A 25,378-nucleotide genomic window follows, 5' to 3' on the forward strand; every position below is an offset into this window, starting at 1 on the left:
TCAAACCATTACAATCTGTTTCTATTTAAAAATAGGTTTCAAAAAACAGTGTGAAAGATTCCTTTTGTCCAAATTCCTAGGAAGATAAATGACTTCATATTGTACCTTTACTTGCCTAGTGTCTACTTTGGGCAAAGTGCATTAAAGGAACTTAGAAAAAAAAAAAAAAAAAAGATTTACAAAACTGAAACATTTTTTAATCGCATAAAATCTTAAGAGTTCTCTTACAACTTGCATTAAACAAAGAAACCCTCCTCAGCAATCCTAGCTTCTGCCTAATTTAGGTATTCTCATTGGTTAGTTACAAAATAATTCAGATCATTTGTATATATGTTTGAAATATATTTCAGCATATGAGTATTTCCATAATTTATGTGAGTACCTGTAATGGGATAATCCACATAACGCCTTGTTTTTCCATCATAGTATTCTGTTCCTTTAACAATTACTAAATGAGCTGGAAAATTTACACCCCAAGCTAATGTGCTTGTGGCAATAAGAACCTAAAACAGAAAGAAAGATTAATGAGGTACATGTAACAAAAAGCCAACTTTTAAAATTCCATGTAAAACACATTATGGCAGGATTCAAAGAACAAATGTACCTGGATTTTGCAGTTCACAAACAATTCTTCCACAGTTTTCCTGTCTCTCTCATGCAGACCCGCGTGGTGCATGCCTATTCCAAAAGCAAGTGTCAGCTTCAAGTTTGAATCTCTAACTGTCACTATAATGTCATTCATCTGTAAAAAGAGTGAATAGTTACATATTTTAAAACAGATTACTCAGAATTTTTTTAACTTTTAGGGTTGTTATTTCTGATATTTTATTGATATTTGATATTTTTTATATCAAGGATAATTTGCTCAACTGTTCACACAGACAGGAAAACAGGGTCTTCATTCTTTGAAAAGTCTGCTTTCAGTCTAAAAAAATCAAATACTATATTAAGGGTGGGGAGAATACAAAACTACATTACTATATAGACACACTAAATAGCATAAAGAAGGAAATGAAAACGCTGAAAATATCTTGACAGTGCTGGCAAATGCTGTGTATTCTGCTCTGTGTTAGTTTAATGCAATTCCTCGTATCAAAAGGGTTAGACCTGGTATAAAAATATAGCAAATCCCTGCAACCAGTAACAAAACAGTCACGAAAAATAAATTTGACTCAACAATGCCTATGAAAAGATAGACACAGTTCTACAATTTGATAATTCTGTAATTATTATCCATCAATAAAGTTTTTGATTTACGTGATTTTTTTTTGAGACTTAGATTGTAATTTATAGACTCAAACCCTGTAGTGAAATCCAACATACAGTAAATGTCTTCATTTGAACTTTATAGAAGGACAAAAAGTTAATTTTTGTTACTATTACTATTCAAATCTATGACTATTTGGAATCCTTTTAACTACCCTCTACATTTCTTGCCTAAGTTTTCACATAGTAAGTTCCATAATAAGCTCATTTATTTCTGCAGACTACCTCTGTGAAAAAGCCCCTCACTAATAACGAACAAAAGCTTTGCAACTTCTTTATCTTGCGTGGCGATTTATTCCTCAATTTTCTTTCTATCGTTGAATTCCTACGGCCATTTGTTATTATATGTGATTTTATTATAATATAGCCAGAAACTTTCAAATCTCATCTCTTATTAGTGGTTTCCTGGTGCCACCAGCAGTGGCACAATGATATTGCATACTTACGGGCAGCATCTCTCACAGTTAACCTAGGAGGTATAGCCAAGTTTAAAGAACAAAAGGGTAGCGCAAAATGAATTACTCATGGTAACTGGAGAACTCAGACTGAACATTTAGTCTCATCCCAGACTGAATACTTCAAAGTTCTGAGATATGTTTTTTGTATGACTGAAGTGATAACATCATTCCCACTTTAAACACTGAGGTGTTGCACTTCTGATGCTCAAAATTGTAACTTTCTCCAAACACTTCCAGGCTTTTATAATTCTCAGAACTTAATGTTTCTACAATTAATTATGTATCTAAATCCAACTAATATATGTCATCACTATTATCAAAAAATCCTCGGTACAAAAAAGCCAGGGAGTATAATAGCCTGTATTTGGGATTTTAAAAAATCCAATATAGATTTTGTAAATCAATCAATTTTTGTCAGGAAGAACAAATTATAAAGCAGTTTAAAAACTTTATTTGTTGTAGTAATATTGATTAATTGAACCAGGAATGATAGAAGTAACAGAGAACCCAATTTTCAAAAATATTATTCAAGTTTTGGCTTGGTCCAATCTATTTGAACTACCTAATGGAAGCCCCTAAACTTCATTTTCTCTCATAATGCAGCTGCCTCGAGGTTCCTTATATTATATCTTATATTATGAGACATGGTAAGTTTGTTGCATAAACTAAACTGACTTGTATGAAAGGGATGCATACAGCAGAGAAGAGTGAAAGGGACTATAAAACACTGAAAGGAAAGGAAGCAGGAAGAAAAAAGCAATGAACTGAGAAGTGAGAAGGGGATATCTGTTTAGGAAAGGGAAACAAGAAAAGGGGTAGATAAGCAGAAGAGAGAGAAAATAACTGAATGAAAGGAGGATATGTTAAAGGATAAAGTTTATCTATCTAGATACAATCAGCAAACCTTTGATTTCTCTAGTCAACATGTAGACATGTGACTGTAGTGTAGACAACATGAATTATGACCCATCTTAAAGATTTCTTCTAAAAAAAAAAAAATAACTGGATAAAATGAGAATCAGTGCACTGCTTTCTCTACAATTATGACCATCAACTATAGTAGTAACTATAGTCATAGTATACCAAGTAGCATATACATGTATATATATACACACACACACACAGTAAGTATAGTTGTAATAGCAACCATAGTTTACTATGGTTTTACTAAGTGGTATTAGCACAATGCTTAGATAGAAATTGAGAAATATTAGTTTTATGTATACATAGAACATACAGGGAAGTCAGATGAAAAACTGGAAAAAAGCACCAGGAACCATTAGGAGAAAATGCAAAAGTATAAATGCATTTACTATTTATTTAATTTCTGCCTTCAAAAATTGACAAAGGATATTAAATTGTTGAACTCATTTTTCTTCTCCCCACCAAGTATCATTAGCTTATGATAGTCATGTCTTTAATGTGAGAGAACAAGCCAGTTCCAACAACATTTATTTAATTATTCACATGAGCAGAATTTGATATTGGGAAAATAATGAATCTAAACTCCCTTTTCCTCTAGAAAATACAGCAATCAAATTAGCTGATTTGGATTGGTCTATAGCAATTAGACTGCTCCTTCAGCACACGCAGTTTTACAGTGTTAGTTCTTTTCAGTACAGAACCTGAGCTAAACCTTTTTGTCATGTAGTTTCTAGCATATAACATCCTAAATTCTCACTGCTGGGAATTTATTCAAAGATGTTCTTCTTGCTTTTACAATCAGTAGTGGTTATTTTTTTTTTCCCTCTGACTTGTATTACAGCGGTGGCCTGTGGTGCTGTTAGTCATACCTGCAAAGCAGTGTAATTTACCACAGGAAAACTAAAGAACCCTTAGCAGGAGAGCTGGCGCATGTACTACTATCCTGTCACTTTAGCAGCAGGGAATCCTAGGCATTTTTAGCTGACCCCTTACTTTCACATAAATCAATGTAATAAACACAACTATTTTACCCATAGGCACAATCCAAGGCTTAAAATTCTAGCGACAATTTATTTAAAAATATAACCCCCTTATGTCAATTCAGTTTTAAGAATATTATCACTTTCTATTAAGAAATGCTGGCATAATTATTAATAATAATTAATAATTAATTAATAAATAATTATTAATTAATGAATAGTTTGATTAACCAGAAATAGACACACCATTGTGACTAAAAATCAAGACTAAAATTTCTACAGTTTTAACTTTATTACTATTTATCTTTTCTGAAAAAAACTGTACTGTAAACTCGCAAAAGGTCAAAGATATATTTTAAGTACAGAAAGTATTTAAAAAATAATATAAGGAAATATACATGGGGCTGACATTAAAACAAAACAAAATAAATTAAAATAAACAAAACAAAACAAAACAAAACAAAAAAAAAAACACAACAGTGAAAAAAAATATTAACACTTGATTCAGGGAACCTAGTGCAAGGTGGGATTTTCCCTGGACTCTAAGACAGCCAGGACTGGGTCCACACAGAGAAACTTTTGCTATTTTTCACGTATCTCCTGATGAACAATCAAAAATCCCTCCCATGCTTTCCTCTAACATCAGGTTGATTAGGATTACACCTTTTAATTAAAAACCTATAAAAACAAATGTTTACTGTAAATTATCACATAACATTTATTATAAAAAAATAAAATCTATTTTGATCTTGTATATTCTAATCTCTGAACAAGCTAGATTTTTCTCAAACTAGTAAGTAGTCATTTTCTTTGTTCCTGCACATATGTAAACTGTTGAACCATTTACTTTAAGCTAATAGAACTTTTTTATATTTTAAATTTATTATACTTAAAAAGCTTTTGTAGAAAGATAGGATTCCATTTAAGTAGATACATTACCCTGTGCCTGAAATACATTCCAGTCAGAGTATAATTCAGCAAGTTGATGACAATGCTGGCTCCAAAAGAAAGGAGGAGACCAGATTGGACAAGAATGAGCTAACAGATTGTGCAGCCCAATTCTGTCCCTTTGAGTGTGATATATTGTTTCAAGATGCTAAAAACCCATACTTTCTCAAAGCATATCTGTTGTGCTGGTTTTCCCATTTTCACAGAATCCTCATTATTAGTACTCTGTACTCTTTTCAAAGCACGTCAGACTCAGACCATATGCCACTGAATAATGCTTATCAATTGTCTAAAAATGCCCAATAGAAGAAAGATGTGCAAAACAAAAGAATCGTGAAAGTTATGAAGTCTTTTACAAAAATAATTACATATTTCACATCTGCTACAGATGTTAAGTGAAATAAAAACATCTCCTTGTTATAACTAAATGTTAATTTTTTATGACACATTTTTGTGTCATAAAAACAACATCTTGTAGAAGGAAGTTGAACTTCTATAATGAGTGTAACACTTAGAAATCATACTTCAGTATCTTCTTGATCTTTAAAGACAAGAAAAAGAAATATCTAAAAAAATTAAATTTTGACTTGCCTTCATAATCCAGAACTTTCCCACACAAAATAAAATGCTCAGAGCACCTCAGATAAGCTTATTTAAAAAATATTTTACAAAATTCTTTAAACAATTGAGATATATTATTAAAGCCTATATACTTAACACTAACAATCTCAGTTAAAAGCCAGCAAGATATCTAATCATAACACAGACCAGATTCTTCTATTCCAGTTTTATAGCACTGCATTACTTCAGAACAATAACATTGAGATAATAGGTTATTTGATTTAAAGGTTAGAGAAGGAAAACTCATCTTTTGTCTTTCCAACAATTTTTTTTTTTTTTTTTCCCTCCAGCAATACAAAACACAACTTTATGGTAAAATTTAATTTACTTTCAGGCATAAGTCTATGCATATTTCCATATACTGTAGAAACATACACACAAACACACATGCAATTAATGCACATATGATTATGCAAACACTCACATCTCTACAATCTTGAGATCAGTATGAGCCCGATTCATTCTTTCGTAGTCAATGAACGCCCTTCATTCAAGTGTCCTTGCATTCAATGGGAGCTGGATATTGCCCAGTATGGATGCTATTGAATATTACAGTAGGTATGTTTGTGCTAAAGGATTTTAGTTATTTCTAGAGGTCTCATAAAGAACAGTCTTAACAAGATGCAGATGGTAAAATGATGCACACAGCAGAACGCAGAAATCACTGTGGTTAAAGTTAAAACTGTATACATGGGTACATTTCTGATATTTGCAGTACAAGAGAAGACAAAAAAAATCCAAGTATCTTGCCAGGAAATAGATTTATTTAAAAAAAAAAAAAGTAAAGAAAGAAAGAAAGCACTTTGCTTGTTTGCTGATGAAAACTGCATTCTATCCTCAAAAAATAAACAATAAATACTACTTTTTACTTTTGTTTTAGGTAAAATACAAAAAAAAAAAGTAAAAACATCATTAGAGAAAAATAAATACACTGAAAACTTGATTCTAATACATTCTGCTGTACAAAGATTGCAACATCTACCACCACCACAAATATGTATGTCATTTCTTAAAGAGAAGAGCTTGTTCCTCTTTAGTCAGCTCCTAATGCAGAGCAGTGTGGATCTTACACAAACTTACCATCACACACTGGTGGCACTTTTTCTAAAGGGATAATCTGAGCTGTTTTTTCCTTTTAACAAATTAAGTAATGGGTCACAAGCTTGAACATGATAATCTTGGCTGGCAGCTCAAAATTAGAATTTAAGCTAGTAATTGAGTACTTAGAAACCATCTCATGACTATACAGAAAAGCAGGGTGAACATAAAGTTTTCTTTTTTATATTGGCATCTGCTGGCACACACATATTGTCATGGTTGAACAATAAAAGAAATGAAGAATTACTCAATTTACAGGGGCAGTCTTCTCTTTGAGATGTACTGCCTGTTCACATTTCTGTCATGATGCACCTGTGCCTCACAAGTAATAACTAGGACAATCTTTACAGAGTGATATCTTACTGAAGAGCCCTTGCAACTACCGCAGACAGTCAACAAATGGCAAGGAAGGCAGCTTCAACTGCTTCTTCACTCCTTGGAGAAAAACAAACTGTGTTGGGACTGAAAACACTAAGAGGGATACAAAGCTGTGTTTGGAATGTGTATGGACAATCTACCTTACAAAAAAAAAAAAAAAAAAAAAAAAGGCGGGGGGGAAGCAACCTACCTCTAAGGCTCTAAGGTAACCATTTTTAGTTCTTCAAGAGAATGCTCACTTCACTCTACTTTGGGCAAACTCTGAAGTAGTCCTGGTTAAATCCCACAGAACTGATTGCTACAGCAGGACTAGCACATGTGCTATGCATAGCAATTGGCAAATGTAGAGATGAGTTTTGAAGAGTCAACTACAAATCTCAGCAAGTAGGGTATTTCAAAACATTTTTGTAGGTTATCTTGCTCAGACTAAATGAGATATGAAGTATTCAGGTGAACATTTCTTCATGAAAATCACGCACACAGCCTGAAACTTATTTGAATAGAATCTATTAAACAGATCAAACGATCTCTGTGCAACAACAGGTCCAGTAGAACAGGGTAAATAATCAGTACTAGAAAAAACAAGGTTCCTCAAGTACTGTCCAGTCTTCTGAAGACTGACTTGTCTCAACCTTCTGAACAGCTTTCAACTTCCTGAATACTGTGGGAACATGGGTATGAGCTGGAAACTGTACATCAGACATGAAATTCAGGGAAAGTACATGTATCCAGGAAGGATCATCTCCAAAACTGAATGGAATTGCTGGTAATACGTATTTTCAGTAGATGAAAGTAGATCAAAACTCCTTTTCAACTATAATTTAGTTGCAACTCTTAGACCAGTGATGAAGGAAAGAAATTCTGTGATTCCCCCACAATGCAGGCATGCTGCTGTCTACTTTGGTGGCAAAGGATGAAAGGTCGTTCCTGTATGTTATTTATACATACAGATATATATTCCAGAAACTTCACAGAAAGTTCATGTCCTTTGAGATACAAGTGATTGTAATGTTGTCTGAATTTGATACTTGGAGCTGGGTGGCAGAGATAGTGGTGGATTTGCCTGTGACCTGAGGACTGGGAAGAGAACCAATCTGAAGTTTTGTGAACAGAAGCCTTCACATACTGCATATAAGGCATGGTTTGGAGCTACCACTGCAGGGGGAAAGTTGACAAACTACAGGATCTACAAAGACGAGTAGGGAAGCTAAGATGATAAACACGTACCAAAGATCTAGTATTGGCTTCCCTCCCTCATTCCAAGCCCCCACAAACCCTGAATCCCTCTGTTACCATGACAGACAAGTTGCCATGCTGGGTAACAGAAGAATTGCTTTCAGTGGCTGTAGAGATCTCAGTCTACCACACTACCAGTCTTCCAGATGTTATTATGGATGGCACTGCTTACAGCAGTTTAAGTAGTCTTCTGAAGTCTACCGACTGTGAAGCTAACATAAACATAGAATAACATTTGGCCATTTACACAATTAAATGAAACTAACCTATGAGTTCTTGAAAGAATCTTACATCAGTTAAAATTAATATCATACAACAAATAAAGATGAATGAAAAAAAGTGCCAAGGCCACCTGTAAAGCTTGTAAACTTTGTGAACACCCATTTATGAAAAAAATATTTTATTTCTCAACCTATTTCACAATTAACAATTACTAATATTTTCAAAATTAAGTCATTTGTCTTTAAGTCCCCCTCAAGGAACATTGGTCATAAAGAAATGAATGTGAAAAACTGTTAGACTTCAAAAATGGTTTAAAGGCAACAAAAATTTCTTTTTACCTAACTGGTCCATTTTTATCTTATGTGAACTTGCAAAACACTGTGAGTATGTGAGCAAGTGCTTAGGTTGGGAACTGCCTACTGTAAAGTAGAAAATCATTAGTTCAAATATGAGAAAACACTTCTTTATTTTGAGGATGACAGAGCACTGGAACAGGTTGTCCAGAAAGGCTCTTTTTCTAGAGAGATTCAAAACCTGCCTGGATGCCATCCTATGCAGGATCACCTCCAGGTGATCCTGCTTGGCAGGGGGTTTGGATCAAATGACCTCCAGAGGCCCCGTCCAACCTCAACCATTCTGTGAGTTTTGCCTATTTCACTTAATCCAAGCTTGACTTTAATATAAATTGAAGTTAGAATGTTTAAATAAAAAGTACTATGGATAAAGAAGTAAGCAGTACATGCACTAGGTATGTAGCACTACTGTAACTTTGTCCCTTGCTTTAATGTCAAATGAAACTCATGTTAATCTTGCTCATTTAAAACACAAATCTACAAATAGGTCCCCTGAATACCTAAAGAAGTGCCCACCTGAACTTGTAAGTACTTCAGACACAAGTGTGCTATACATAATAGTGGTCAGTAATCCTCATTCTTTTATATTTATACAATCAGAAATAAGTAACTTGGTAAGTATCTTTGTTATGTGCCAAACATTCAGATTACTAATTCAAATACAAATCATAAGCAAATGTTCTCAGACTAATAAATGCAAAGTCTTTTTTTCCTTGTCATCTCCTCTTTCAAAATCTTCAGAGGTATATTTTGAAACAGACAAAACTATCTAGGCTCTGACAGGGTCAATGATCAGAAGGTCCAAATTCAAAGATTCTTAACAGAAAACACTTCTCTAGCAAGTCTCTAATTCTTAAAATGAAGAAGCTTCAGCTACTGTTCTTTTCAGGACAGTAAGGGCTCATATAACATGTGCAAGCTATTCAGATTAATGAAATTCATTTAGAGTAAACTGCATGTTGCATATTCTAATTGTAGGTGAGATTACTACAATAAACTAGTGTAAGTTACTATAGAACTCTACGAGGCAGTAGTAATTTTTATATGAATTGTTTCTGTTATGCTCAAGAAAACAAGTTAAATGGAGGTTGCACACTAAGGGAAGCAGCATCAGATTAAGACATGTTTCAGTACTAGCACTTTGTCAGCTAAGATATCCATTTGCTCTTGTAAAATCCACCCAAGAGGGAGGATACAAATGTTATGCTTTATCTCATAGAAAAATCACACTTTTTTTTTTTTTTTCCCTCAAAGAGCAAATTCAAGCATTCTTCTCATCTAGAAATCTATGGTTTTTGGCATGTAATTTTTGGTATATGTATATACATTTCATAAAACTGTTAAATACAAGGTTTTGACCTTATGTTTTTTAGCCATGCATTTTGCTGTATCTTGGCCCTATATTATCACAAATTCCTATGCAGAAGGTCTACAACCATTAGAGAAAGCTAATTTCCAAACTCTAGGAAATCTGAACAATAATTAGAATTGTTTTGAAGCAATGATGTACTATAATCAGTACCATTAGTCCAGAAGTAAATAAATAGTTCTGTATTCAGAGCAGGTGCAGAAACAAGTACAATAAATAAAATCTAGTATATATTTTGCAGAATGCAGATAAAACAGATTATTGAATGGTTGTTTATTATTTCATTTGTTTTTCCCAATAAATGACAGAAGGATTGTTTGGAGAAACAACACAAGAAAATGTAATTAAAGATTATATTGCATGAAAAAGAAAAATAATTAAAATCCTAGCTCCTGCATCTGAGTGTTTGAATTTGTAATGTTAGTATTCTTATAATGAAGATACTGGCAGAAGCTCTTTCAGTTTTATAACATTAACTTATTTCACTGATACCATTCCTAAGTGGTTCTTTCTACAGCATTTATATATGTGTATGTACACATACATATATGCATACATGTGAATGTAGATGGATAGATATATGTATATATGCATGTACATATATACAAATATATGTATACATATACTGTATTCATATACAGTAGCACAGACAGAGTTATCTTATGAGAAGGATGATTTTGCTCCTAAAACACTGAAATAGATTTGGTTTAAATTTCAGCTCAACTGCTACACACCACCGACTTCTGGCTGTAAACTATAGACAACGGTAGCTTTCTTTCTTTTATTCTTTATCTTATCTTTTTATCAAAGACTTCTACGATGTGATATATGCTATCTGGGATGATGGAAATACCATTAATAACAGATATGCTTGAAAAATAAAATAAATTGCTTTCTAAAGATCATATCTTGAAAAGATGCTTATATAGTCTTAATGCTATATGAGCTTAGTACTTCATAGTTAACACTAATTTTAATACATACTTGAAATGTAGCATATGAGTAGCTGTTTCAAGATCTACCCCCAAATTACTCTTTGTTTTTTAATGTATTGTATTTTCAAATAGGCATCAACAAAATAGAAGCAAATTAAAAATAATTCAGGTAAAATTATTCTACCTCTCTTTCATCCATCTTCAGCCATTGCTTGGGATCATCCTCAGTAGCTAGGAAAGCAATCAGATCTAGGGCAGTAAGCCTTGTCTGACGTCTGGATGACACAAAAATAAGAACAGGCTTGGCTGGAGAATGGCTCCGAATAGCTGTTGAGAAAAACAGAACTTTAGGACTGTGACCTTTAATGACAAAGCAAACAAACAAACAAACAAAAAACAAAATCTAATTTCTCTTTGTAATACCTACACAGCTGATACACTTCTCTGCAGCTGATATACAGCTGAAGGTATCCACTCTGTTCTGACAGACAGATACAACAACTAAGATGAGCACACACCATTGCTGAATCAAAAATCATGTAACTGCTTAGCTGAATCTGAGCTAATTTGCCCTGCTATTTCAGTGATCACTGTAATCTAAAGATTTAAAAGAATAAAATAGAAAAAAAAAAAGCAAAAACAAATAGCAAAACCAAACCAAAACAAACAAACAAAAACAGAAGCTGGACAAGCTTCCTAGACTTGTGTATTTCTCTATCTCAGCCTAGGAAGTATGTTATGTTTTCTAACCTATTAGGATACGTCTTCTCAGGCTAAATGCCACTGAGGCCCAAAACTTGCTCTTTCTGCCTGATCCTGTGCACAGACTGTATAAATTCATGTCTGCATGCAAAATACCACTTCAATCTACCAGAAAAAGGTATAAATGGCAGACCTTTGAATAGCTGCTGTGAAAAGTGGGCATAATGGTACAAGGGAACTTTGTTTCTGCTGTTTACTTATCAGTTTGATATATTTGAACCAATTACATTTTTGAACCTCTTACAAAAACATTTTCTTGCTCTGTCCATGTTTGGAAAATTTCAGTTTGCAGCATTTTATTTCACTTTTTTAAATGATCTTAGGAATAAGAATTGCAATGGGAATGTTAAAATAATCTTGACTACATCAGGTCAAACAAGTGAGGAAAAAGCCCTCAATAAATCATGTCTACATTTTTTTTTTTAACATCAACAAGCACTAGAACTATAAACCTATAAACAGTACTAGAAGTATGAACAGTTGTATGTACTTTGGATACACTCTCTCAGTCTGTTATACAAAATCAGTTTCTGTTTTCTCATACAGTTCTCATTCTACCAATTAATTTTATGCATTGTTAATTTCTGAGAACCATTTCATATCCACTATCACATATTATTCCCAAATCATGGATACTACCCTGCATGAGCTCCTGCATATACACACACCATACATTTGTGAAGTTATTGAAATAGGATCATTCATGTGTTTTTATACCTTTCAACTATATATGCCAATACATCCATATATTTTAAAACCCCAGCATCTAATGAATTTCTGTTGCTTCTGGAACAGGTGTGGCATAACAGCCCAGGACAGATTTATTGTTCATTAGTGTTTTTGTACAATGCTCTTGTGGAGGTGTAAATAATCTGAGCTGTCAAGATTGGTCTCTAGTCCACAATCAATACTTTGCTTCTGTCATAAGGATAATTAAAGCAGCTAAAAAGTCACCTCACAAATGCCACCTCACAATCAACAGCAGTTCACATCACAAAATTTATACTGGAGGTTATTTTTAATTGATATAATAAATATTCCTTATGTAACTCAAACAAAACATGTTCCAATAAAATATTGGAGTTTTTCTTAAATCTATCCTGCATGCCAGTTTTGTTGAGAATAAAAAAATTGAAACCAGAAGCATATCTGGATGCACTACAAATTTTGAATTTTATGGCTATTGCTTTGAAACTAGCATTACGTGAGGTTAGTCTGACTTACAACTTCTGTTCACAATTTTTTAATGCTTACATGCAGCCGTACATATGAAAATACCTCAGCAGATTAATAATATGAATGGTTTTATTACTTTCTAAATTTCAAATATTTTTACACAAATGTTTCTTTATGGTGTCAAACACTAAAAGAAAACACATTTTATTTCCCCTTCATTAGCACTAATTTTATTCTTCTGTTCTAAATACACCAAATTCCACTGGTATATGTTGCATTTGCAGCACACTTTATGATTCAGACAAATAGCTTTGGGTCATTAGCAGAAGCAGATTCTCCCTATACATGCCAAGAGTACATACAGTAACACATGTTGTAAATGTGCTGCAAATGTTCTGTGTAAAGTGCTCAGAGACTTTATTTCTGTTACATAAAGAAGTAAAAGGTCTGTGAGCTTGCTTACCCTGGAATGCAGGTTTGTTCATGCTTGCCATGCGAGGACAGTAATGCTGGCCAGGGAAGCCCTGAATGTGTACCTCTAGAGGAACTGGACGTACTGAAGGTCGGAAGTTGAAAAGACCCATCTAAAAGAAAACATTTTTACAAGTTTAATCTTGAATTACCTTATAAATTGCTATTTCGCTTTTCTGCAGCACAAATACATATCCATCTTCTGAAACGTTTTTCATACCTGATTGATATTTAGCCAGTCAGCAAGATCCCTGGCATTTGCCAATGCAGTGGATAAGCCAACTACTCTTACAGGCTTCTCTGTGTGAGATGAGATGAAATTTGTTCGAGACACAATGACTTCCAGTACTGGGCCTCTCTCATCCCCTGGTAGATGTGAAAACCATTGAAAAACAGAGAAAAATAAAAAGTTCAGGTGTAAAAATAGTATTTTCAGGTCATAAGTTCAGGTCATAAGCACAGTTTCAGGTCAAAAGTGTTTTCAGATCATAAGTACAAGCAAAGTTCTTCAAATTTAGCTACAATTCTGATTACAAAAACAAAACAAAACAACAACAAAAAAAGCAAACAAATAAAAACCATGCTTACCTAGCAGATGGATTTCATCTATGATAAGAATGGAAACTTTCTGAACATAGCTTCTGTTCTGCCAGCTTCTGCTGACACCATCCCACTTCTCTGGGGTAGTAACAATCAGGTCAGCTTGGGCAATAGCTCTCATATCAGGAGTCACATCTCCTGTCAACTCCACAACCCTGTAATCAAGATAGGTGTTTTATCAGACTACATAAAACTGTCTTTTTGAAGCTTTAGAACACCTTAATGTTCAAACATTAACTCTTAAACTCTTAAAAGAGAGAAGAAACAAAATTAAACAAAGTAAGTTTACTGTTTCTGGTCAGGATTCTAACAGGATTTTCAAAGCTGTTTTCAGTTAACAAACCTGTCTGTTTTTCTAGCAAATACCACGTTAAAACAGAACACCACTCCTTTGCAATACTATATGAAAGGAAGAGGGTGAATATGAGTCCAAAACCATCTATGATTCCTTTTTCAAAATGAAGATCATACAGGAATATTAGTATGATATAATATGAATGATAACATCCTGTTAAAGCCAGCATAAAAGTTTTCTAAGGCAACTAAGTTGCTGCTTGCTGTTCCATATAGATCTTTGGTTTGAACAAATCTGGATTGTAGAATATCTGCATTTGTTGGTAAAGTTCCATAAAGAGTAGAACTGAAATTATCTTGGAGCCATTTCTGGGAAAGATTAGCCGAGTTTTTCTGTTTACCTTATAATCCTTTCAATTTTCACAAACACTGAGATGATGCATCATTTTAGACTGAATATAATGGATTTTTGACATTTTTACTATACACCTAATAAAAATTCCTCAAAGTAATGTGTATCTTCTTTTCAACATTTAAGTCACAAATATTGGAGTCAGTCTCAAAAAGAAAATATTACCTGAAAATATTTTAAAATGATGAGGTAAATAATTTATCCTCACACACCATTAACATAACAACACAACAATAAAATAAAAAAGAGATATTGCCAGTTAACAAGTCACTGCTATGTTAATAGCAGAAATCTCACTGGTAATTTTGTGTACAAAGGGTAGTACACCCTTTTATTAAAATCTCTGGTGTTTAACTTACAAAAAAGCTATATATAGGTGAGTGAAAGGTGAGTGCATCCTACGGATATAATTTTTAACTCCCAAAACTATAACTTCAGAAAGCATTAACATGACTGATACACCTCATATGTCATAAAGAGATGGCTAAACTCCAGCACCTGAGAAGATCAGTAAGAAATTCATGAGGCCAAAGAATACAATTATATTCTGTATTTTATATAGGAAAGACAATATACGAATACTGGTATATAGTTCATGCAACTTCTATGAGATCTTTCATAGCTGAGACATCTAATAAATGTTTATTTTGAATTGCAGTTTAAATTTCCAAAGACACTGCAGACAGAATTCTGAGCTTCATATTTGCTATACTGGCAAGTAATGTGAATGAAAATAGGTGGATATCAAAGTGTATCCCTTTTTTACTTTTGATTTTGCTTTTACTACAATGACTTCTGATAGCTTTTTTTTTTTTTTTTTTTTTTTTTTAACTTTTAGAAATTTGAAGCATAACATACAAGCAAAATCTATTTTGAAATACTCAAAAGTATTCTGTAGATTTTATTCATACTTGATGAGCTGTTCTTTTGCTTCTCATTTCTCTGATTAGGTAAGGAGAAACATACTTTTTACCAAGTTTTTCTTCAATCCTAACTTTCCAGTCCTCAATTCTCTCACGAACGAGTGCTTTTAATGGTGCAATATACACTGCCTGAAAAAAACAATTACAAAATCAGGTATTAAACAAGATATTTTTATTCAATTGTATTGATATGAAAAAAATATTTTATACTTTCTTAATACTAATTTCTAAAAATTGAAGTGTTTATTAAACCCACTTATATACAAAAATATATCAAATATCAATACCCACTTTTTTTGATATCAAATATCAAAACCCACTTATATACAAAAGGCCATATTTGTCGGGACTATAAAATCAGGAAACCTACATTCTAGAACAGAAAAAAAAATCATAATTTCCAGCAAGTAATATCTTACCTGATTTTTAGATACATTGTTTAATTATTTAAACATTAACAGTTAAATTATAAAGCTGATTATTCTAAGTAAATTATCATACTATTTCTCTCGAAGAAGCTCACCCTGCAGGGGAGAATACTCTGACATAAATTTATTTACAGATTCATGGTTAAATGTTTTGAACCTTTAAGGTCTGTTATATTAGTTTCTTCATCTTCAAATATGAAGAATTCACATACATTAATAAAGCCAGACTTTCAGCTTTCTTAAAACAAACAAACATATATATATACACACTCATTTAATAATTGGCAATGTTGTAAGTCTAATACATAAACTTAAGATGTATCTGAGTCTTGCTTACCACAGCCTGACATAACAAATTACAAGAAGATACTAAAATTTCAAAGATGAGTAAGTGATTTATATACATGATTTTAGTTAATTTCAAAGGTTATTCTTTGACTAAATCTTACAGTCAGATATAAATCTATTTTCCAAAGACTTTAAGGCTAAAATGTGGGTACCTAAGACAGGATGTCTGACTTAAGGTACAGCCATATGTTCACTTTGAAAACAAAATCGCCAAAGTTGAAATGCTCAGCTTTTAGGCACTTTGTTTTAAGAAATAAAACACAGGGAGAAGGTGGAAGAGAAAATTGGCTCATAGCAATTAACTACAATTTATTTGTTTCAATAAGGGAGAGACTGGGATAGTTGTATTGACATGGAGGGGAACTAATACCTGTAAAACAATACTACTACTGCTAGTAGAAGATTAAAGGCTAAGCAAAAAAAAAAATTAGGAAATGAAGTAAGTATGGAAAAGGAGAACCAATGTCTTTACGGCAAGATTTCAGATTTAACTCTAGTTGCACACTGATTAGTACATAAAGTTGAAATAAAAGCCTAAGCATTTTATAATCTCCAATTAATACCGATAGGTATTGGAGAAAGCAAAATTCAGTTTGCCACAGTCTTCTTAGGCTTTTGGACTGCTGAAAACATACCTACACTAAATGATTCTTGTAAATCTATTTTACAAACCTTTGATGTGGGATACTTGTTAAAAACTCTAAAGATGGCTAATTCAGCAGCAACAGTCTTTCCAGAACCTGTAGGTGCTCCAAGAAGAACATTACAGTCTGTGTGATAAAGTGTATGAAATATCTGGGTTTGGATAGGATTGAAGTGTGTGAACTTGTAGAGGACTTCATATTCTCGATGTCCTAAGGCTGTGACAGGCAAAGGCTGAAGATCTAGAAGCTCTACAAACACAAAATAATCATGAGTGCATGACAACAGATGCCATCCTATAACATAGTCACTCTATTATGAAGGTAAAGATATTAACCGATACTTCAGTGGAAAACTTAGACTGAAAATGGCTTTACCTAACATCTCATATGACATAGAACCCCCATTGGGACATTGTTAATTTCAATGAGGAATAATGAAAAATTGATTTTATAGCTTTAAGTATTTCTTGAAGTACTGTAGTTAATATTCTGACAGCTGTGAAACCAGTCACTTGCATAAATTAATCTTTTTCTTAAAACTGCTTGCTTTCTTCCAGTAGTGAAAGTGAGTAGAGAAAGTGAGCACAGTGAGTTCTAAACTCACTGTATTAGACTACATGTATATGTCCAGCTTCTTATAACAACAGAATGTAGAGTTGGACTACAACAGTCTGTATATTTCAAGAAAAAAACTCCATCTAGTTAAGAAGTTTCTAAATTGATGGAGTAATACAAATCAGAGGAATACAAGTAAAATTTACAACTAATCCTTAAAATATGTAATTAAAGACATAATCTCAATAAATAAACAAACAGCCTTTTAGTATATGACTCTCAGTATAACTTGAAGGCATCTGCTATCCAAACAATTAGAGATTGTGGAATCTGGGAGATGATATATATAACCAGATTGGATTTGGAATTCTACCAAATTAAGGAGACTGCAGTGATTCTGCTATGCAGATGCTTGCTTTGAAGTTGGTTGGTGTTTTTTTTTTTTTTTTTTTTAGTGGCTGGAGGTCTCATTGTCTTTTCAGGGTGCTTTACATTAAGGTATGATATGGGAGTCATAAAATCTACTGAGGCAACAATGCCTAATATTCTTCACATGCTTTTCCCTGATACCTTATGGCTGTTTTATCATTCCCACTAAAACTGATTTCTTGGGTTCTGCTGAGGAGAAAGAAGGTTTTCTGCCTAGCAGGGCCTCTATGTACTTCACTGTTGAGTGGGAACCAGATGGGAATTGAAATCAATTACCATAAATCCTAGAGGCTCCATAACTGGTGATGTGTAAATATCTTTCTGTTTCTTCTGAATAGTAGTCAGTGATCAGTCAATTAGATAAAAAGGTTACACATGCTTTTCCAGACAGCGTAGGTACAGTATAACAATAGCTAAACACTTCACAAACACATGTGAATTTATGCATGCCAAAGGACAACATCGTATGAGAACTGAGTATTTCTGAAGGCACTCACTTCACAGACTGCTAGATGAGCCAAATGTAATTACAGTGGAAAGGTTTTACAATGACATCAGGCACAATGAATGTATAAAGCAATTTATGTATCCAGAAAAAAAGAAGCAAAACACAAACATATGCTTCTGTGCCAAGTGTTAAAAAGGAGGGGGAGGGGAAGGCCATGGCTTGAATGAGTTGAAATTAGATGTTCAGCACTGTAACAGTGCTTGCAACAAAGCATTCATTTTAGAAAAGTAGTAAAATGTTGCATATCTTCAAAATTTGAACTGTTCTTTTCTTTGCTGAATACCACTTATAACACAACCATTGACCCTAAGATTATTTTGATCCAGTCCAGAAGAAATGCAATGCTAAGATAAGACATATTGTAACACAACCTAGTATTATATGACATTTTCATTTTTTCTATGGTTTATAGTGAGCTTGTAGTAGCAAAAAAAGCTGGTATGACGAGCTAAAATAAGCTGCTTTTTATTCAGAATTTTAAAATTTTAGAGAGCTTTAAAGTTAGTGAAAAAATAGTATCAATAATATAAATAAATGAGAAAATGAAATACCGTATACTTTTCTCTTATAAAAAATGAGTTAGAGATTTGTTGCATTATCATAAGGAAAATCAATACAAACAAGATGAATTGAAACAAAATGATCACATTTGAAATTACCTGTGTGGGGTGGATGCCTCTCTGGAAGAATCAAGTGTTGAAAATTTATGATGCACACAGCTTCTGCTCCTAACCATCTATCGGACACAGCTCGAATGTAATATTGAGAAGGCAGAGGTTCGAAAATTGGGATTGTGAACACCAGTAGTTGAGGTTCTTTAGTAATAACCTAATGCAAACATTGTGTAGAGAATAATTACTGGACAGACAAACCAGTAACTTGAAAAATCATACAGTTGGCCTCACTTTCATAATCATTACTAACACAAAGCAATAAAGCATGTGTGCAACTCCAAATGCAAGATATTCACATCCATTAAATATTTCACCACTGACAGTGGATTTTGCTTCCATTAACTTCAAGGTACAAAGAAGGCTAATTCTCCATCCTTAACAGACAAAACCATTACAGTCTTTCCATTTTAATCTGGAAAAAAAATGTCCCACCAAACAAGGAAGAGAAAAAGGGACATCTGAGATTAGAAAACATCTTTGTAAAAGTCCAGGCTTAAAACAAAAAATCTGAAACTAAAAGCTGTGCTGCTGCTTTTCAAATCTTATTAGCTCAAAATCCTGTTTGGCCTTAAAACTTTCCATCTCACTAACTTTACTTTTGTCTTGCTATGAGATTCTGAATCCATTACCTGCTTTTTTTGAACGATGAAGTATTCTGAATGATAAATGTGATCATTAGTAGGGTCTTCTACCCAAATCCACCAGGGCTCTCCCACAGTGCCATGTACCTTTAAGAGCAGAAAAGATAGCTTTATTATAGGGGTAATGAGGTTCTCAAATTTTGACAGGTATATCAGGTATAGTTCCAAATGATCTAGGCTTACAAAGGAACATAGAAATGAGAGACAAGAGCAATATAACACTTCTAATTAATTTGTCTGCTTAAAGACCATATTGCAAGAAGAATTTGCTTAATCTGTATACAATATAAATGGACACAATATAAAAGCAACTGAAGCTAGTTAGTGCATCAGCTGTCTATAAATAGACCAAACTGCCAGACTTTCCTTCAGGGCTGTAAAAAAGGATGCCTTCTTTTTCCTCCTTGTACTTCTGTCTGTTGATTCTGTGTACAGAAAAATTGACTTTTGCTGTCAGTCAGAAACATTCTCATAGTAAAAATTGGACTGCATTCTAACATTCCTCTCTCTTTGCCCTCTCTTCTAGAAACAGATTCAGAACACCACAGTTTGATCCACTCACTGCTATAGGTTAAGTGAGAAGAACATAGACAAAGCTGGCTCTTGATGAATTCCATGCCATATGTTAATACTTTATTTCATCCTAGATTTTAGCTTGCTTTGTTGTGTACCTGTAGTCTTAATGAGTTATTTTGTAGTGCCAGCCACAAATGGTAGCTATTTGGACTACTCAGTCGAGAATTTTTGTTTCTTTGCCAGAATCAATTACTCATGTTCCAGTGTGCCAATTTTACTTAAATATCTATCTAGGAAAAGGAGAAAAATGCATAGTAAAGTAGTATGGAATTCAAACTATTAAATGAGCTTATATTACTGATGTTTCTGATGAGGAAGGTATAAAAACAATCTGAAGGTGAAAAAATGTTGGCAGATATAAGGAAGGCTATGAAATTCAAAGCTCAGAATTTTTGTTATCAATGGTAAGAGCATCTTTGGAGAGTCCTGTGGAAAAACTGCATGGGGAAATAGGTTCAAAAGTAATGATTCTCAAGAGCTCTGGAGAGTTCTCAAGAACTGATGTGTACCTGTATTTTGGGCAACCATTGCCTAAAACTGCATGTTTGATATATGACTTGGCTAATTAATAGTAGTTACATTATTCTGTATTTCTGCTGGACTCCTCCTGGCTGCAGTAATGTTTGTTTGCTCTGTCTAGATATGTTTAGAGTCCCTTGGCTCTGGCAGTACAGTAAGTAATTTTCCACTCGGATCTGTCTCAACATTTACCTTTTTACCTTGCCTTTTCCTTATAAAGCTAAGTCCAAAATTCATGAGACTGTTCTAGAATTATGTATCCAGGTAAAGAAACAGTCTAAAAAAGTCTAAAAACCATAAAATGTTAGCTAAGTGAGTCATTTCAGTTAAGCATAGTATTTACGTTTTTAATATTCTGATTTTACTTGAGTATTTCCATTTTTTTTATTATTATTATAATTAACTTATTATTTTTGGACAGCTAGTTTTTGTATCATTTACAGCCGTACCTATAGTTTCTGACAACTGTCTTCTGAACAGCTTGCCAGGATACTGTGTGATGATGCAGAAGCAATTTTGGACTTTCAGTGGTTGAATTGAAGAGGTAGTTATTCATTTTTAGTGACCATTATATTTTTAACAACTTTGTTTTTCTAAAGAGATAGAAGTTTCATTTACTAAACAAAGAAAGAAACAAACAAAAATCACAAGAAAAAAAAAAAAAGAAATAGCTACCTGACAAAAAAAAATCAGCAAAAAAGTATTGGGGAACTTTCCAAGTTTTGATGAGTATCAATTTACAAATACTACAAGAGCTCCATATGTTGAAGAGACAAGATACAATATTTTCAAAGCTAGGAAATACTAGGAATACTATGTCAAAAGGTCATTAGTTTGTCCAAAGCTTGAGCAAAAACCTGTTTTCTGAACTTCAGTTCAGAGATGACATACAGGAGTAGAATTCTGTGCAGATCCCTTTTTGATTTGTAAAAATCTGGAAGAATCTAAATTTTGTAGAATGAAAACAGACTGAGAAATTACTTTGTATTAATATGAAGATAGTTTAATATGTCTTTAATAGCATTTAGGTAACATGGATAAAAGATTGAATGAAAAAAAACTGTTTCAATCCTACCAAAAAATACTTATTATAATTGACGCCAGGGACCCATTAAAATATTTTTGTAATAAATGCAGGTAGCAAAAAAAATAATACTTAGACTTTAACCTCCTAATAACACACTAGTTTTGTGAAGCTTCCAAAATAAAAGTAAAAGCCTTCAGGCAGGGAAAATAAATTCCAATATCATCTAAATGTTTATGGAATAAAACTCTAATTTACTTGTGATTACATTAAATTTGTGAGGGGATTTTTAACTTATTTTTTAATAAAAGATACTTAGTAGACACCTTTCAGAATGATAATTTCTTTCATCTTCTAAGAGTAGAAAAAGACAAATATTTTATGTATGATGTATGTTTGCCTTCTTTCTGTAGAATGTTTCAGAAGTAGCAGCAACAATACAATGCCCCCATGTGGACATTTGCATTTCATTTAGATTTCTCTTAAATCTATTTCTAATTAACAGATTCTGAATGAAAGAGTATGGGTACATGTGTCCAGTTAATACAACACCTTGTGTTTAAATGTTCACTGTAAAATGTAAATGAATATAATTCCAAACATATCTCTGCTTTTCTGTTCAGGCAAGTACAATTCAGAAAAGACACTGATGTGAATATACATTTGTGAAGCCATGGAGAGCAACAGAACTTGGCATACACGAACTGTATTTCAAGGTTTTATTTTCTGAGTTTGACATTCATTCACAGTTCAGAAAACCATCTGTGTCTCCCTTTCCTTTGCTCTCCTTTTTGGGCATATAACCCTGTGGACAATAACTCAGACCCAGTACAAAATCAAATCTATGTGAGATGCTATTAATATTCCAGTATTAGCACTTCCTTCAACATGTTATAAACATGGCAACCTCATTACAAATAATGGAAACAAAAAGATGATTTTTGGCTGCATTCTTCCAGAAAAGTCTTAAAGGTTATGCCATTCCTGTTATCAAATTTGCTTTTTAGAGAAAAAAAAAAAATCTTATCCAAACAGCTATGGTCTCCCTGTGATTGAAGCTAAATGGATTGAAGCTAAATGAAGCTTCTAGGCCTCCAGCTTTTTACATTTTTTTTTTTTTTCCCCACCTGATCATTCCATGTGAAGTCAGGAGTGATGTTCAACCGGACTCGGAGCACTGTGCGGGTAATTGGCTGAATTGTTGCTTCCATTGCAATGGAGGGGATTTGATGGACACACTGTTTTACCTTTAACCCAATCTTCACATGATGCAGCATATGACCTGCCAAGAAAACATTAGTGTAACAAATTTGCATTTACAGGAAAAATAATACAATTCTGACTTTCAAATAGGCTTTTAGAGAGGAGTATTATTACTTGCTTGTTTTGCTCTTAGGTGTGTAAATGTCTGACTCTCTTGACCTGGCATGTCTGAGTATTTTGTAATACTTAACTTGAATTAGCAATTTAGAGCCTAGAAAAATCAGTATTAACCCGCCTGTTGGCTATAACTAAGGGGTTAAAATAACTATTAAGAATTCACATTGGAAACATATTATGTCAAGCTAGTTCCCTTTCCTTTACTGACTTTTTGACCAGGCTCTTACTAAGCCATATAGCTCTTTTTTAAAGCTTGAATACTGACCTTTTACTTAATGAAGGACACACATTTGAACTTCTACAATTCCTGTGTAGTGATTCAAAGTACACAGGACACTAGTTTCATAAAATTGAATAAAGGTAGTTAATAGCGTAAAATTCATGCAACTAATAATCATCTCACAGCAGCTCTGATCTTTCAGACTACACTGGTGTGTAACCAAGCCAAAGGAAAAACTAAACAGTGCACTGTATTTTATTTTCTATCACAGTCATGGTAACTAAGGCAAGAAAGAAATCATATATATATATATATATGTATGTATATATATGTATATATACACATATACACATATATAAAATTCCTAGTTGTATTTTACAGATGAAATCTTTGTTCCCTTGCTCTTCACTTCATTTTAAACACAAGCCAATGTATGTAGGCAGCAGTTATTCCCCCCCCCTCCCCATCCTCCCCCCCGAAAAATGTTGCAACTTCTAGTTTATTTAGGAAAATAAGACTGATTAATCATATTTTCACTGAAATAATTTATGTAATTACCTGGAGCACATTTTAAATTTTAACTATAATGGTCATAAGTACTCACTGTTAGCAGCTATAACTGGCTACTGATGTCATTATGTGGCTCTGTGGCTCTGATTGAAAATAAACAACCACCCCAAAACGAAGAAATCCTATAATTTGCATTATGTGATAAGGAGATATAAACTTTTTCTTCTTATTGCACAAATTTTAGGAGCATAACAACTTGCAAATAGTATTTTTTTTTTTTGAACCTTGCCTTTCCTTCTTCAGTTTTCTTACTTAACAAACTGGCAGATTTTGTCCCTCAAAATATTTATTTATCTATACTATTTTGTACTGAATGGTGATCGTGATTAAGAAGCAAAACACTAATGCAGGAATTTTAACAGTTTTAATTAGTTTAATTTGTAGTTGGTACAAGTGCACCTATTGCAAGTGGACAGACTACTGAAGAACAAAACAATTACATTGGTACATGTTGGTAATGTAGGCAGTATTACAGCATATTTGCACAATGACTAGCTTTTGCAATTAGAGATAAAACATCAGAAATTTTGCTATTTAAAGTTAGGTGCCAATCTTCAAAGATATGAATTAATTGGTTACGTACACAGGTAGATTTCTTCATGCCAAAAATCTCTTTCTGTAATGTGATGTGTGAGGTGGACTTCTGTGTTTGTACAGCACAGCACTGAGGTTTTGTATAGGTATCTGCTAGGGTAAAATAAGGCTTCTCTCCCAAATTCTTCTTGTTAAAATCATTATAAATCTCTCTCTCTTCTTTTTTTCCATTCTTTTAAATAGTTATGAGAAGCTATCAATGGTGTTTAAGAAATATGAAAACCTTATAAACTAAAAGATTTTTATAAACTAAAAGATATTTGAGAAAATATGTATACTTAACAAAAGAATAATTTTTGTTTGTTCCACAAAGACTGTCAACTACATTCTGAAAACGGGGACTGTGTATTTCAAATGCCACAGTGATTTCTTGGCATTTCAGAAACTTTATGGTTACACTGCAGTAGTGAGTTGACTGTTGTCTAATATATGGCACATTTGAATCCAGGACCTGGGCACACAACATGCTCTTTGACTGGAAGAGCTGACACCCAGTGGATGCATTTGTCTCTCCCTAGGACATGGTCTGAGCTAGCCAGCCACCTCCTATCTTTTTTATTCTATCTCCAGGGTGACAATAACATTTGAAAAGGAAGAAGCAGTAACATTGAAGCTTGGACTACTGTGTCAGAGAACAATTCAGCACCTGGAAACTGTACCTTTTTCATTTCAACATGGCTTCGAATTCCAATAAAATGTACAAGGCAGGCAAAGCCTTAGTGAAAGAAAAAGAGGAAGGACAAGAAGTATGTCAAGGAGTACTTGACAAAGATGCACAGGGCGACTTGCTGTCCTGGTTTCAGTTAGCACAGAATTAATTTTCTTCCTAGTAGCTGGTGGAA

At 33.3% G+C, this 25,378-nt stretch overlaps 1 protein-coding gene across 1 annotated transcript in view; it reads right to left on the reverse strand.

Moving 5' to 3' along the window:
- Positions 1-25,378, reverse strand: part of ASCC3 (activating signal cointegrator 1 complex subunit 3) — a 281,915-nt gene that overhangs the window by 55,890 nt on the left and 200,647 nt on the right. Inside the window, exons 22-32 of the mRNA XM_082756805.1 lie at positions 22,900-23,054; positions 19,642-19,740; positions 18,998-19,166; positions 16,875-17,095; positions 15,470-15,555; positions 13,786-13,952; positions 13,418-13,563; positions 13,190-13,310; positions 10,973-11,115; positions 605-742; positions 383-503 (exon numbers count right to left, since the gene is read on the reverse strand). Coding sequence (XP_082612931.1) covers positions 383-503; positions 605-742; positions 10,973-11,115; positions 13,190-13,310; positions 13,418-13,563; positions 13,786-13,952; positions 15,470-15,555; positions 16,875-17,095; positions 18,998-19,166; positions 19,642-19,740; positions 22,900-23,054 — 1,566 coding nt within the window. The remainder of the gene's footprint in view (positions 1-382; positions 504-604; positions 743-10,972; positions 11,116-13,189; positions 13,311-13,417; positions 13,564-13,785; positions 13,953-15,469; positions 15,556-16,874; positions 17,096-18,997; positions 19,167-19,641; positions 19,741-22,899; positions 23,055-25,378) is intronic.

This window comes from Aythya marila (assembly GCF_965140915.1).
Source record: "Aythya marila genome assembly, chromosome: 3".
Classification (NCBI taxonomy): domain Eukaryota; kingdom Metazoa; phylum Chordata; class Aves; order Anseriformes; family Anatidae; genus Aythya; species Aythya marila.